At 38.2% G+C, this 16,356-nt stretch overlaps 1 protein-coding gene across 3 annotated transcripts in view; it reads left to right on the forward strand.

Annotated features, from left to right (window-relative positions):
- The window catches only part of GTF2E1 (general transcription factor IIE subunit 1), a 36,307-nt gene extending 21,025 nt beyond the window's left edge, over positions 1-15,282 (forward strand). For all 3 annotated transcript variants that reach the window (XM_043594271.1, XM_043594272.1, XM_043594270.1), the window contains exons 3-5: positions 2,335-2,536; positions 8,311-8,549; positions 13,567-15,282. In XM_043594271.1, coding sequence (XP_043450206.1) covers positions 2,335-2,536; positions 8,311-8,549; positions 13,567-13,994 — 869 coding nt within the window. In that variant the 3' untranslated portion in view covers positions 13,995-15,282. The remainder of the gene's footprint in view (positions 1-2,334; positions 2,537-8,310; positions 8,550-13,566) is intronic.
- Positions 15,283-16,356: the final 1,074 nt, after the last annotated feature.

Below are 16,356 nucleotides of genomic sequence, written 5' to 3' on the forward strand. Positions count from 1 at the left end.
TGGGTGCTGTTAAAGAGTAGGGATAATTCTGTGATTGGGTGTCTTAAATCTTTTCTAGGAGAAGAGGACAGGGTGAAGCTAGAAGTGTAATTGGTAAAGAAGCATTCATTCATGTTAGCTGGGATTTTTTTATGGTTGTACAGAGACCTTGCTTTTGTCTGTACTCAGACAGACTCAGACTCAGACAGGCTTGGTTTTGCCTCACTCCCATCATGGACACAGAAGACCTTGTCTGATGTTGGTGATCTGTGAGATTCTGTTTGACAGAAAAATATCACAACCTAGCTATGAGTGCTAGGCCACGTCCCAGCTGTGAGGAGCTGCTTTTGTTTCTCTTTCTCATTTATTTGGAATAGATGTAAAAGATCAGGTACTATTTTGGCAGTACGAAGATGGATGAAGAGTATTTTAGACAGGGTATGTGAACAAAGAATTTACATGATATTGGCTGTTTGTGTGTGAGGAGTAGAAACTTATTCTACTTGAAATATGTCAGTAGGATCTAGTGTTATGTTGAGGCAGAGATGCCTAGTTTACTTATTCCTTACTAGGAAAAGAGGGGTTGGAGGGGGTTATGTATCAATCACATACAGAGCTTTTTAAAACTAAATGTTTGTGTACTTACTGTGCACCAGGCACTAAGGACATAGGTGATCTCTCTTAATCCCTCAAGTAAATTGGGTTAGAAATGAAGGATGCATATCTCTGGCTTTGGGAATAAGAACCAAACTGGAGATCCAAGTGGGATTAGTGGTGTGGACTGTTATGTAGTGTAAGAGTATAAGTTTCAGCATAATAGTTTGGGTTTGAATCCTGCCCCCTACACACAATTAGTAGTTGTCTGATCTTGAGCGAGTTACTTAACGCCTTAGAATCTCTGAATTTTATTTTATTTTTTATTTTTTATTAAAAAAATTTTTTTTTTCAACGTTTATTTATTTTTGGGACAGAGAGAGACAGAGCATGAACGGGGGAGGGGCAGAGAGAGAGGGAGACACAGAATCGGAAACAGGCTCCAGGCTCTGAGCCATCAGCCCAGAGCCTGACGCGGGGCTCGAACTCACGGACCGCGAGATCGTGACCTGGCTGAAGTCGGACGCTTAACCGACTGCACCACCCAGGCGCCCCTAGAATCTCTGAATTTTAGATTTAAATGGGCAATAATTACACTAGCCTTACAGTGTTGGCAATAATTTAGTAAGTATAAGGTATATACAACAGCTGCTGTAACTACTTTTATTGGCTGTGTGACTTTAGACCAGTCACAAAACTCCTCAGAGCCTCAGTTCTGATACCACTTTAGAGAATTAGTATAAGATCAAAAAGTGTACACGGAAGCATTTTATATACAGAAAGCACTATACAAATAAAATAAATATTAATGTCTAGGATATCATCTCTCAAGTGTTTGAATTTACTTGGCAGGTCAAGGACTGTGGTTGGGGTTTGATGTTTTGGGGTCAAATTATACAGGGTTTGAGTATTAGGATGAGAAATTTAGATTGGATGCTGTGGACTTTAGAAATTCAGACACTGGATAGACTTTAAGAAGAGCAGGGGGATGAGAGGACAAAAGTGGTGGCATAGGACAAAAGTTCTTGGAGTTGGAGAGCCAAGAACGTGGGGGTGGAGGTGGGGGGGCCAAAGACCAGATCAAGGCAGCTATTTCAGGCTGAGTAGTGGGGGCCTAGATTAGTGAAATGACAGCAGAAATGAAAAATCTGAGATGTTCTAAGGAATTCTAAGGAATTACTACTAATTTAGTTACAAGTTCAATGTGAGGGATATAGAAATAAGAAAAATAAAGACTTCTTGAACTTTAATTTGGAAAGGGATAGGTTAAATTTGTTAGATACAAATGGTTAATAAGTTTGAAGAAATAGTCTCTGACAATGTACAGGATGCCTAGAGACTTGGTTTTAGATATTTACCTGGCTTTCCTCATAATGCAGGCCCCAGTTTGTAATGTGCAAAAGGAAGGCTGTTGGAGAAGGGTGCAGGTTTCAGTGGTCAGTTGTAAAGATTTTGGTTTTAAGTTAAAATAAGTGTAAACATGTTAGAAATATGATTAAAAACTTTGCTGTGCTGCATTTAAAGGTGAAATTACTTTAAAATGGATTTTAAAAATGATAGATGGAAAGATACATGATAAATGTTGATTGTAGAATCTCGTTGGTGGGCACGGGGATGTTCACTATAAAATTCTTTCAACTTCTCTGTATTTGAAGGTTTTAATAATAACATGCTAGAGGGGGATGGAGATATAAACTGTTTGCTAAAGGCTAGTCTTGAGAATTTATCTTGCCTGACCTGAGACTTTTGTTTTCTCTGTAGGAACTTTCCGCTGTACTTTTTGCCATACAGAGGTAGAAGAAGATGAATCAGCAATGCCCAAAAAAGATGCACGCACACTTTTGGCAAGATTTAATGAACAAATTGAGCCCATTTATGCTTTGCTTCGGGAAACAGAGGATGTGAACTTAGCCTATGAAATACTTGAGCCAGAACCCACAGAAATACCAGCCTTAAAACAAAGGTGAGTGAATGTAGGCCCTGTGCTCTTATGAAGAACACTTTTAAGTTTGCCCTTGTTTTAACCACCTGTACTTTGGGGAGCAGAAGTGAGTAAGTAATCTACCCAGGAGACTAAAGACGCATGTTACATAGATTCTCAGCTCTACCACATTTGTCTTATTGTGCCCGTGATGAAAGTTGTTTGTACTGAATGCAGAGCAGTGTGGGCCTTAGGCAAAATCTTTAAATAGTCAAGTTTGACTTCAACTATTCACTCGGCTTTGACCTGCTGCAACTCAGCCAGTTGTTAGCTAATCCTAAATTGGTGGTGCCTCTTGGGGATATTTGAATTTTCCTAGCCAAGTTCTGAAGGATGAAGTTCTTTAAAGAATACAGCATTTGTTTTTTCTTTTTTTTTTTTAAGCTTTTTAAAATATTTATTTATTTTTGAGAGAGAGAGAGACACACAGAGCACGAGAAGGGGAGGGGCAGAGAGAGAGGGAGACACAGAATCTGAAGCAGGCTCCAGGCTCTGAGCTATCAGCACAGAGCCCAATGTGGGGCTCGAACCCACGAACCATGAGATCATGATCTAAGCTGAAGTCGGATGCTTAACCGACTGAGCCACCCAGGTGCCCCAGCTTTTTTTTTTCTTTGAAGCATTTTAACCATACATTTCTTGCCTTCCTTAGTTTTCAATGCAACTTCTTTGAAAGTAAAGTATAGTAGGTGTGACATATGAGATAATATCTTCTTTTTAATGTGTTAATACTTTTTACTGTGGCTCCCTGTTTTTATTAGTATACCTTAATGTTTGAATTACAGAAGCAACCTTAGTTTTGGCATACTGCAGAAAGTGGTTTATATTCTTACAAGAAAATCATAAATGTGAATTGGAGTTAGGGGGTGTTTTCCTACTCTACCGCATTTCTTTCTTCTTTCTAGTGTCCACCTAAGGGCTTAGAGTTTATACCCTTGCGTAGCAATTATAACTGTATGCTGTTCAGGAGTGCTCTCAGTGTTTTATATGCTCTGGTGCTAATGTTATAGAAAAGCCAGTTCTGGAGTCCTGAGCAAATTGAGTTTCTTTTGGATAGTTAAAAAACAATCCAATTGTATAGAAACTTTTGTATTTATATGTTGTTACTAATTTTCTAGTCTGGCATCATGGATTAGTTAGGATGCCTTTACCTGTGATTATGGAAAACCAAACAAAAAGTAGCTTGAACATTCAGTAAGAAAAATCTGTCTAGTGTGACCAGAAGTGCTGAGGTAGTACAGTTCAATTAATTTCACAGCTCGGTTATATCCTCAAGGATCTATGTTTATACTCTGCTGTACTCGGCCTATTGGTTGTCCTCATGGAACCATGAGGGGAGCTAGCCTAAGATGGCTGTGTCTTTATAGGTATCACATGTAGAAGAAAATGTCCAAATGTAGAAAGAGAGACTGTTTCTTCCTGGTGTCCTAATTTAAGATTGAAGAAGGCTTTCCCAGAGGACAACCTTCATCCTACTCTATCCTAACATCTCACTAGCCAGAATTATTTATATGTATATTTCTAAACCAGAATCTGGCAAAGGTAGTGAGATCACATGATTGGTATTTAGACTCGTTAAGGTTTACCTCCTAGGGCTGGGGAAGGCCCCTGAGTCCTTTGGAGCAAACAGCCATCTGTATTTGAATAAGACCAATAAGCAAAGAGAGAAACCACAATTGGTAGGCAACTAGTATCATCCACATCACAGATAGCCTTAAATTTTTGTTACTGGCCTTTGGTCTCTTATCAAGTATTTATTTTGTATATCTTTTTCTGTTGACTTCTGTAATACTGTAACTCTGATGTAGAAGCCTATGAGGCAAATTGATTTTGCAAAAGCATAATTTTCTAAGCCTGTGGGTTATTTCATGTTGAAATATACCTCAACATTCTCTAATTGTTTTCTACACAATGTAATTCTATCTGCAGATTATTCTTGTGCTTCCTCCTCTGAGTACAGTTATTTTCCTGTTTATGAAGATGCTTTCCCACTACGATAGCATTCTTTCACCACCACCACTGACATCATGCCTCTAATATTGCCCTCCTACTGCAATTCACCTCCATTCCAGGACATTTATTTAGATATCCTTCACTCCATACCAGAGACAAATCTTAGTGGTACAGTGATGCTAGAGGCCCAACAGCAGCTCTGTATCTAGTCACCTGGTTTCTCTTTAGGAATGATGGTTACTTCAGGGATGAAGAAGGATCAGGAAATAAAGGAAATAAATGATCAGGAAAGGCTCTCCAACAGGTTGGTCAGTAGAGAAGAAAGGCAGAAATGGGGGCAGGCAAGAGAGATAGAATGGGATATCTGGAACTGCCAGCCAGAACTAAGTCCAGTTGTTTCCATGTGGTCAGGAGAGGGACCATTGGAACTAGGTTAAAAGGTGTTACCCTGGTGGAGATGGCCTCACCATGCATTTGGCAAACTCCACTGCCTGGATATGACATCTTGAAAGGGGTATGGATTTAGCATTTCTGTACTGTAGGATCTGTTTTGGAGGATAACGGTTCTGTAATAGATGTTTTGCCTTAGGCATAAGAAAAGAAACATCAGTAGAGTGGCATGAGCGCTCAAAGATGATAGTAATTCATTGATTAAAAAAAAAAAAAAAAAGACAATTTAGTTTGGTTACTGATCTGTAACCAACTAAATTCTAGCTTATCCCCAGGTTAGAAAACCGAAGGCCCCTGTGAAGGGCTGTGGGTAGACTTAACCTAAGAGCTGATGGACAGTTATAGCCCTTTAGCAAGTCAACCCATTGGTGATATTTAAAGTCTTTCTGTCTTTCTTAAGTGGAATTCTTTTCAGTAATCTCTTTTTTTGTCATCTGTTACCTAACAGTCACCTTGAAGTTCTTTAAAATTTTAGTTTGAAATAATAGTCCTCCCTCACCCGAGTGAGTTATATGTCTTGAAAGTTCTAAAATTTCTTAGATAATGTAAAAAGATTCAAAACTGACTTGTCACTTTTGTCATCTTTAAGTAGAATATGTACATTTTTTCCATAGACGAAATTTAAATATGCAGAAGAGGTGAACCTACCTGTCTCATCTGGGTTTTCTTTAGTGTCACATTTGCTGATAATTTAGATTTGTCTGTAACTGTGGTGAAGGTAGAGATAAAAATCTGTACAGTCAATTCTCTCTGGTTAAAAATACCTTTTAAAAATTTTTTTCCAAATTTAAAAATTGGTTTAACTTGTGGTCAAATACTTCCTGCTTCAAACTGGAGTAAAACCGATATTTAGTTTCTACAATGAAGTACTGAAAACAAAGACTTTTTAAAAGTAATCTCCTGCTAATATTTGTTTTAAATGTCCTCTTCTTTTCCTTCACTCTTCTTGTTCTTCTCTACTCAAGTACTGAATACTTGTTGACCTTCAGAAGATAGGTTTCAGACTTAATGCTAAAGATAGAGCATAGATGAATACTATGTATTCTAGATTTTATAGCAAGAAACAATAGCTTCAGAAAGAGTAAGTCATCTAAGAGTCTGGATGAAGGAGACAGATAAGGGCAGGGATATAGTTGGCCAGACCAGAGCTAGAGAAAAATTGAGTGCGTGGAGACAGAAAAGGCATTAGGCTAGCTCAGGGAGCCACGTTTGGGACAGACCGGCTCAGTACAGCAAGATAAGGATTTTGGCTAAGGACAGAAGAGACATTAAAAGGAGTCCAGGAAACTAAGTGAGAAAGGAGAGGGTCAGCATATAGAGGGAGCACAGAAACATATAAATGAAGATCATTGTATTCAGAGAAGAGAGAAGAGATGAGAAAGGAAAGTATATGCACAAGGGAGACCAAAATTCAAAAAGCAACTCATATACCAGAGCAAGCAGAGTCAGATTATAGCGAAGGCAGTGACATAGCCTTTTAGAAGACAACATGGAACTAGGAAGGAGATAGCTATGAGAGTGACTAGGAACAGATATGGATTAAATTGAGACATACATAGTAAAGAGTGCAAAAAGTAACATTAGATGAATGCAGTAAGAAAGAAAAGGTAGGAAGAAACCAGTTAATTGCAACCGTAACAAGACTTTTAAACTACAAGGTGCAAATAGACGGATTGGGTACAGAGAGATGCCTAGTAGGCCCAGAGTCAGAGTGGGAGAGCAGATAACTGGGACAAATTCTGTGAGACAGAATGGCACAGCCAGAGGCACGGATCAGAATGGTTTGGACAACTGGAAAGAGCACATTTTTTTGATAGCAAAAGTGGCAGTGAGCTTGTAAATATCCAGAGGGAGAACAGGAGGGATAGAATAAGCCCATGATTACCTCCAGAGGGTGATTAGACACAGTGTTCCTAGGTTGAGATGTAATGGGCCAAGCAGATACATGGATGGAGATCTACATCACAGAAATCTCGCATAAGCATGTAGTAAAAACAAAACCAAACCAAACAAAACAAACAAAAAACTCAAGTAGATGTTAGCGGGCCCAGGAAGAAGAGCAATGTAGTAAGCAGAAATGATGTAGGACCAAAGAGAAGGGAAAATAGTGAATGATTTCTGAGAGAGAGAAATACAGGACATAAAGCCAATGAAGAAGTGTTCATTAGGCTGAGATGAGACAGGGCTCCACACAGTCTAGGATCCATGGAAGAGATTCAGAGGAAAATGGAAGAGAAGTAAAGGAAAAATGGGCTACAAGAATCAGTCAATAGATACTTGAGGGAATACAGCAAAAGGTGTCAGAAAAGATACAGAGCAGGCACTGAATAAGCAGGTAGTTCATGAAACATGAAGATAGTTCATAGGGATAAAACATAGCTTTCTAAACAGAGATGGAGGGAGATCTATGCATAGAAGCTGATGCAAAAAAAGTATCAGTAGCAGGCAGAGAAAGACCGGGCATAAGCCTAGACACACAATCAAGTACATTCAAAAGAATGTGGAATGGACTGAAAGTGAAACAAGCAGATAAAACAGGGAATAGCAGAAAGACTGAAAACTAATAGGAGATAACATAAGTGACTAGAGAAAGATAAGGAATGATCAGGCCTGGAACAGGCTAAGAAGATCATGGGTGGCAGAGGTAAAAAGCAAAACAAAATAGACTGAGAAATAGATCATGGTTACTGCAGGGTAGAAATAATGGTTGGGGATGGATACAAGAGTCAGCATAGGTACAGAAATGGAAAGATACAACTCAGTAGAAAAGAAGTTAATTGTGCATAATGATATGCCTTATTTGGTGAATAGCAAGAGGGGAACATTAATTCTAAGTTGAGGCTGGTTTTGTAGAATACTTTGCTAGCTTCTTGGCACACAAAGAGGAAAAACACACAGAACCACTTTGAATCATTCTTGGTTCAGGTGAGAGAGTGTTTTAAAAATGTAACATGTTTTGTTTGTTTGGGTTTTTTTTTTTTTTTTTTTAAACAAAGTACTCATGAAAGGTATAACAGGGATTTTTGCCAGACTAGTGTCTTTAAGTGGATTATGTCACCTTTATTATTGTCTCTTCTCCTTAAGTAGATTTACTGAGATATCTTAAATTATGAAACCTTATTAATTTGTATATATATCAGATGATCTAGTGTTTGAGGAAGTTAAATACAAATATGATACACTGAGTTATAAGAGTTTTCTCAGAATTGTTTAAGCATGGGTGCATGATTGCTAGATAGCATTTATTTGTAATTCTTCAGTAACCACCCCACCTCCCCCCTCAACTGCACTTGTTTTCCAACACCAAAACTTTACTTTTTCTTCTTTCTGCCCTCTTCTAATCTTTTTTATAGCAAGGACCGTGCAGCAACCACTGCTGGAGCTGCTGGCCTGGCAGGTGGGCACCACCGGGAAGCATGGGCCACCAAAGGTCCCTCCTATGAGGACCTATACACTCAGAATGTTGTCATTAACATGGATGACCAAGAAGATCATCGAGCCTCACTAGAGGGGAAATCTGCCAAAGAGAGACCCATTTGGTTGAGAGAGAGCACTGTCCAAGGAGCATATAATTCTGAAGAGATGAAGGAAGGTAAGAGTAGAAGTCAGTAAAATGAATATCTTGGGTTCAGTAGAAAATGAACTTGACTTAGTGGGCAGTTCTTAGTTTTATTGGTAATTCGTTATGTTTGTTTTATAAAACGTACATTATAGCAGGAAGTAAGAAATTCAGCAATAAGCATTAAAACCAACAAATATATATTTGTATTACCCTTCAACTTAGTTGAAATGATAAGTAGACCCTTTTTAAATCTCCATTTTCAGATTTAAGAAATTACCATTTCATTGTCTTAATTTTGTGGAAAAGTGCTATTATGTTCAAAGTGGACAAATTCACCTCTTCTTTATTCTCTTGTTGCCCTAACTTCTGCATTTTTATTTCTCTGAATTGGGAGCCAAAACTATACACTAGTCCAGACTCTTATATGTTGTCTCCTCATGAACACTAAGGAGTTTGTGCTACCTGAAATATATAAAAGTTTGTGCTACCTGAAATATATAAAAAGAAACTACCTGAGTAAAGGATTATGGATTCTTACCATCCAAGAAGATTGAAAGAACTCCATATTAGATTTTAGAAATCTCAGTGATCCGTAAAGGGTTGAAAATTACATAATAACCAGCAGTTTGAAAATTACGGCATTTTACTTTTTAAAACTTTAAGGATTCAAAGACTTTGGGTGGTGATGTTTGGGAGTATATAGAAAATACAAGACTCAGACTGGACAAAGATTACTCAGAAACTGGGAAGCAGAGATGAAAAGGAGTCTGTACCTCTGGTTATGTTTCATCAGCATTAGAATCTATGTGATTCTATTCCCAGGTTATGCATCATTTCTAACATATCATCTGAGTATTGTTCTGTAATGGTAAAGAATTATCAGTAACTGAAAACCTCTTGTGTTTTGGTATTTCTCTAACCTCTTTTCCCTTTATGATTTGCATTTCTTTACTAATTATAGCATACTGTGTATGCAAATAATTAAAAAAGTAATGTGGAGTTGGGTGGTGATGGTAAAATCAGGTAATACCTCTACTGTGATCTCTTTGGTGTTTGAATTCTAGTTGGAAAAAAAGTTTTCCTTGGGAACCATAGGGCACTCTCTAGCTCCTTCCTGCTGATTAGCTTGGCTCTGGTGTTTAGTTATTTTGATTCAAATTGTTTTAGATTATATAGGAGTGAGGCTGTGAACTACTGAGGAGTCTCGTTTTCTCCAACTTGGCCTCCTGCCTGTTCTTAAAGCTACCAAACCTTTTCTTTGAACTTAGAAACAAAATTGAATAAAATAAGTCTCACAAGCTTAACATTCGATGTGTTCAGTTCCTAGAATGATAGAATTTGAATCATAAAGGCCTTTAAAAAGTCATAGTTTACCCAATTCAGACTTGTCAATATTTTTTCCTATATAAAATAGGATACTAAGATGTCTAAATTTGTCTTCTTTAAGTTTTATGACAGAATAGGCTCTGTCTAGTGAGTGTGAAGTGAGTCTTCTTTGTCCAACACTTTTTTAAAGTGTTTATTTTATCTTAGAGAGAGAGACAGACCAAGTGTGAGCAGGGGATGGGCAGAGAGAGAGGGAGACACAGAATCTGAAGCAGGCTTCAGACTCTTAGCTGTCAACACAGAGCCCTATGGGGGACTTAAACTCATGAACTGTGAGCTCATGACCAGAGCTGAAGTCGGATACTTAACTGACTGAGCCACCCAGGTGCCCCTTGTCCAACACTTAATTTTCCTCGGACTTCAAGTCATTTTAATATCTTTCAGAATTTTATAGATTCTGTCAGGTGCCCATTAGTATACTGAAAGCTGCTTTCCTTATAAATAGTCCTCTTCCCCCATTCCACCTTCATCTACATTTTTTGTTTTATTTTAATTGTCTTTTTCTGGGCCTTTTCCAACCATAATATACTTAATATCCAGCGGCCAGAACAAAATATGTTGTCCATGCATAGATTCATCATTAATGATTTGAGTTTTACTTCCAGTATCCTGATTTTTACCTGATGCTTGTTGCTCTGTGTCTAGAAGCATATTAAGACCAACAACTTCAGAAACATGTGCAGGGATTTTTAAAGACCCTCCCTTGCCCTGTATCAGATAGCTTGGACCAGGTCTTTCAGTATCTTTTAGATTATTTTTTTGTGGGCAGATTTTTTACACTTGCCAGTATAGAAAGAAATCTGCCAGTTTTCTGCCATTTATACAACTTTCAGCTCCTCTTATGTGTGTTTTTTTTGCCACTAGTTTGGCCTTTAAGCATCCAGAATTGCTTAGCATCATCAGTGAACTTGACAATTTCCTGTTATATACATCTTCTTTGTAATTTATAACTCTATTAAATAAGACTGTGCTTGGAACTAGTGTTTCTACTTTACCATCCAGAAATTTGCTCATTTATCCTTATTTTCTTTCTGTCTTCATCTGTAACAGAATGGTTCCTTTTTTCCCCCAAACCTCTCAAGACCCTTGTCATAAATCTTTTAGATGTGACTATTTAGTTTATGAAACTAAATTGCTTTGCCCCTAATTTTATATTTACTTTAAACATTAATCAAAATCCTATGTTGGTAATAATATTAAGCTTATTAGAAAATTCTTATCAAAGCAATGATTGCTTTAGAGACAATTCCTTGTCTTTTTTTTCCTATCGAAATACTGCATTGGCAGTAAGGACTCTGCGGGCGGGGGGGAGCCTCAGCCTTCGGCAGTGTTTTAAAGTAGTGAAGTTTGACTTTAATTCTCATTTTTACATCCATGATACCAGAAGCCTATTTTCTCTAACTTGGAACGTCTTGAACTTTTCTTGAACTTTCTCTAACTTGAACTTTTAACTTCTCAGTTCCTGTTTCCCTTTCTGTCTCATAGTTGCCTATTCTCTTCTCTCAGGAGTTCTACACTTTCTAAATTGTCCAGGGTTACACTAATCCATCCTAGTGTGTTAATGAGAAGATGCTTTCACTTCATTCATGGCCGGAGTTGGTCATTTCTGGGCTTTTTTTTTTTTTAAGTTTATTTATTTGTTTTGACAGAGAGAGAGCATACGTGTATACACAGTTGGGGGAGGGGCAGAAAGGGAGACAGAGAATCCCAAGCAGGCTCCACATTGTCAGTGTGGAGCCCAATGAGGGGCTCAAACTCGTGAATATGAGATCATGACCTGAGGCCGAGTCAGACACTTAACTGACTGAGCCACCCAGGTGCCCCATTTCTGGGCTTTTTGTTGTTGATGATGATGATAGATAACACTAATCCAAGTGCCAAGTTTATTCTAATGGCTTCACAGATATTAAGATATTCACTTAATCCCAAAAATTATCCAGTGACGATATACTATTATTTTTTCCCTCTCTATACTTGAGAAAATTGAAGCAGAGAGAGATGAAGTAACTTGGCCAAAATCATACAGCTAATAACTGTTAGAGTCAAGATTTGAATCAGAGAGTTAGGTTCCAAAGAATATTTTTAATCCTTTTATGTTTTATTATTTAAAAAAACTTTTTTAATGTTTATTTTATTTTTGAGAGAGAGAGAGACAGAGTGTGAGCAGGGGAAGGGCAGAGAGAGGGAGACACAGAATCTGAAGCAGGCTCTAGTCTCTGAGCTGTTAGCACAGAGCCCGATGTGGGGCTTGAACCCGTGAACCGTGAGATCACGACCAGAGCTGAAATCGGACGCTTAACCAATTGAGCCACCCAGGCGCGCCAATTTTTTTAATGTTTATTTATTTGTTTTGAGAGAGAGAGTGCACCCACAAACAGGGGAAGGGGCAGAGAGAGAGATAAATTCCCAAGTGGGCTCTGCAATGTGGGGCTCAATCCCATGAACCATGAGATCACAACCTTAGCCAAAATCAAGAGTTGGACACCCAACCAACTGAGCCACCTAGGTGTCCCTAATTCTTTTATATTTTTTAAATGGTAGTATATTTGGTATTCAGAATACAGAATACAAATGTTTTTCTTTAATTTTTTTATGTGTAATTTTTCATAGTGTGTACACAAAGTGATAGGTATGTGGTGAGAGAAGCTTTGTTCCTAAGACTAGATTCCTTTTTATAAAGAGTTCAAAGTACCCTTAGTTTGTTTCAGAAAAATAAAGCTGCATTTATTCACCAATTCATCAAATATTAATTCAGTGCCTAAGAAGTGATAGGCCCTATTCTGGGTGCATGGAATATATCATTGAGTAAAAAAAGTAAATATCTGCTTGTGGAGAACCTACATCCTGGGAAAGGAGGTGACAAAGACAATAGACATAAATTATTATGTTGGAAAATAAGTGCTATGGGGAAAAGAAGAAAGCATTGGGAGTATAGGATGGGGTGAATTAAAAGAAGGCAACATTTGAATGAAAACATAAAAGATATGAAAGATTCAGCTATGTAGATACATAGAGGAAAAATTTCCCAGGTAGAGGAAACAGGCAGTACAAAGGGCCTAAGGTAGGAGTGAGTGTGGTATGTGCAGGAAATAGCTTGGGGGCTACTATGGCAGGAGTAGAATGAGCAAAGGGAAAGAGAAAAGGTAAGTAAGTGAGCAGGAGGGGTACCAGATAACATAGGACTTTAAAGACCATTGTAAAGCTTTTGGCTTTTACTTTCTAAGCAAGATGAGAAGCCACATTTGTGATTTCCTATTTTGCCAGCTACTGTGCTTGTTCCTTCACAGACATAATTACATTTGTTCTTATCCAAAGCCCTGTAAGATAGATGTTTTTATCACTCCATTTTACAGGAAAAGGTACCAAAGTTCAGAGACTAAAAACTTGCCCAAAGCAGTGTAGCTTGCATGTAAAAGAATGAGGATTCGAATCCAGACTGTGTTACTCTTAGAACCCATGCACTTAAACCATGCTACTTAAATTCCAGTTTGTGAGAAACACTTTGAATCTCTTATGGACAGTTGTTCAAAAACTGGAACCAGTGAAGTCTGTGTTACTTTATAATAATGTATTTAAATATTAAAATATTACATATTTTATTAGTTATAAAGGAATGCCTTGTATATTTAAGGATATTGATTTTCTGGGTTTTTCCTTCCAGGTGGCATAGATATAGATGCGTTTCAGGAGCGTGAGGAGGGCCGTGCAGGGCCAGATGATAATGAGGAAGTCATGCGAGCACTGCTCATTCATGAGAAGAAGACCCCCTCTGCCGCAGCAGGCTCAGTGGGGGCGGCTGCTCCTGTCACTGCTGCCAATGGCAGTGACTCGGAGAGTGAGACCAGTGAGTCAGACGATGACTCCCCACCTCGACCAGCAGCTGTGGCAGTACATCATCGGGACGAGGATGACGAGGAGGACGATGAGTTTGAGGAAGTAGCAGATGACCCCGTTGTTATGGTGGCTGGCCGACCATTCTCCTACAGTGAAGTGAGCCAGCGGCCAGAGCTAGTGGCCCAGATGACACCAGAGGAGAAGGAAGCATACATAGCAATGGGACAGCGCATGTTTGAGGACCTCTTTGAGTGAGCTTTCCCTATCTTTTCTTCCTTTCTCCAATGCTAATTTCAAAAAGAAATTCCCTACCTTTGAAGAAAAGTGTTTAAGTGGTGTTCTGCCTTTCTTGAAGTAAAGAGCTCAAGAATAATGGGAGAGAAAGTTTGATTTTTATGCCAGAAGCTTCCCCAAAGGTAGGTTGGCTATAAGCATTTCCTTCCCTGTTATTACTACAATATTAATACCTTGCTGTATTTCAAATTTACCTAATCTTTGCCCCATTTTTTCTCCCCTTCTGAAATGAATGCAGGCAGTCTTCCTGTCTGCCTGTAGAAGCCCACTATGATAGGTTATACGAATTCACTGATCACCTCCGTTTTGTTCTCACCAAGGATTCCCAACAGTTCCTGGTATTGCTGCCAAGAAGTTTGGCAAGAGGCGAATCAATGATGAGTGACAGAAAAAAAAAATCTTAAAACTTCTTATTGCCACACAGTTGAGGATTGGAGTCAATATATAAGACTCCGATGAAAATTTGTGTCTTTCGAGCTGACTTGACTGATAGTGTGTTGTTTTGCTTCATGCCTTTTGGTTTGGCTGTTGGATGATAGAAAACAGAATGTATACTTGGTAAGCCCTTGTGAAATTAGGAAAAAAAACATGGATATAGGACGAGTTCCCAGGGTTGAAGAGTGGAGAGCATTGGGAACAGTGCCTTTTAGAATTGCCTGAATTTGTGCTGATTTGGACATCCTTTATGGAAAGCTGAGACTGGTTCCCTTCTTTTTCCTATCTTCTACAGTGGTATAAATTGTTGAATGAGGCCATTCCAGCAGAAATCAGCATATAAAAATTATTACTCCTCTCTTTTTTTTCCTTTCTTAACATCATTGAAGGCCTTCTTTGTCTCTCTTTTGATTCTTGTCCGACATGGTGTTTTAGAATACATCTAGTGCATCGTTGAACATTGTAACCTCAAGGAATGTAGCTTACTTTTGGTTCTGATGTATAGCATGGTATTATTCCCTAAGGCGGAACTTTAAAAATAAAGAATATTCATGCAAGGGTCTATAGCAATTGTATTTTTTTTGTAATATTTTTCCTTGCATTATAATTTTTAAGTATTTATCATATTATAGTACACGTGTGAAGATAGATTTTAGAGTATCTGAGCCTTGTATGAAGTGATGTTTCATTTACTTGGGTTGTATTAATGATTGAATATTGACAATAAATCTATTTTATACCGACCAAAATTTGTTAATTTCTAGCTCTGTAACATCTTGGAGCATAATTAAAATGAATACTCTTCCCATTAAAACAGTGTTTCAGACTTTTTTCTCTTAATAGTTCTCTTTCAAATAACAGATACAGTTGTATGTGGTCTAAGTTTTTTCTGGCAATAAGCTGCCTTAAGAATGGCTTTTATGTATGTATCTTGTATATATGGTCCTATTCTTATCCTTTTTTTTTTTTTTTTTCAACGTTTATTTATTTTTGGGACAGAGAGAGACAGAGCATGAACGGGGGAGGGGCAGAGAGAGAGGGAGTCACAGAATCGGAAACAGGCTCCAGGCTCTGAGCCATCAGCCCAGAGCCCGACGCGGGGCTGGAACTCACGGACCGCGAGATCGTGACCTGGCTGAAGTCGGACGCTTAACCGACTGCGCCACCCAGGCGCCCCTATTCTTATCCTTTTAAACATTGTTTTTAAACTTTCATAGTTCTAGGAATAAGTTCATTTAAGTAAAATATTAATCAGGTTATTTATTTATTTATTTACTTACTTACTTGTTTTTATTTAAGTAATTTCTATACCCAACATAGGCCTTGAACTCGCAGACCCCAAGATCAAGAGTCACACACTCTTCCGACTGAGCCAGCCAGGTGCCCCTAATCAGATGTTTTAAAACATAGTTGTAAGTGAACTGTCAGCTCTTTATTTCAATGAATGATTGTTTCTTGCTATTTTTTCTTGAATCTAACTTGCATGTTCTACTTTTGAGAGCTACTGTTCTAGTTTTTCTTTCCTGTTATCTACCAGCCTCTTGAAGAATCATAGACTAGTTGCATATTTCTTTCCTCTCCTTCTTACAGTCTGTGTTTTGTCCTATACTACACTGAAATGGCTTTGTCCAGTGTAACAGCCCTTTATTTCTCAGTAATCCATCTTTTCTCCTTGAAACATTTTCACATCCTAGCCATTATGCTGTCTTGGATCTCCTTAGTTCATTGGCTATTCTTTCTCAGTCTTCAGACTTTATTTCCTCCTCTGCTGTATCTATGCTGTATCTTTAAGCATAACTCAAGGCCTAGTTCTTTCTGTGTGTGTGTGTGTGTGTGTGTGTGTGCATGCATGTGTGTAATTTGTGTTACACAATGTCACAAGTGAAGA

This window comes from Prionailurus bengalensis, chromosome C2 (assembly GCF_016509475.1).
Source record: "Prionailurus bengalensis isolate Pbe53 chromosome C2, Fcat_Pben_1.1_paternal_pri, whole genome shotgun sequence".
Taxonomy (NCBI): Eukaryota; Metazoa; Chordata; class Mammalia; order Carnivora; family Felidae; genus Prionailurus; species Prionailurus bengalensis.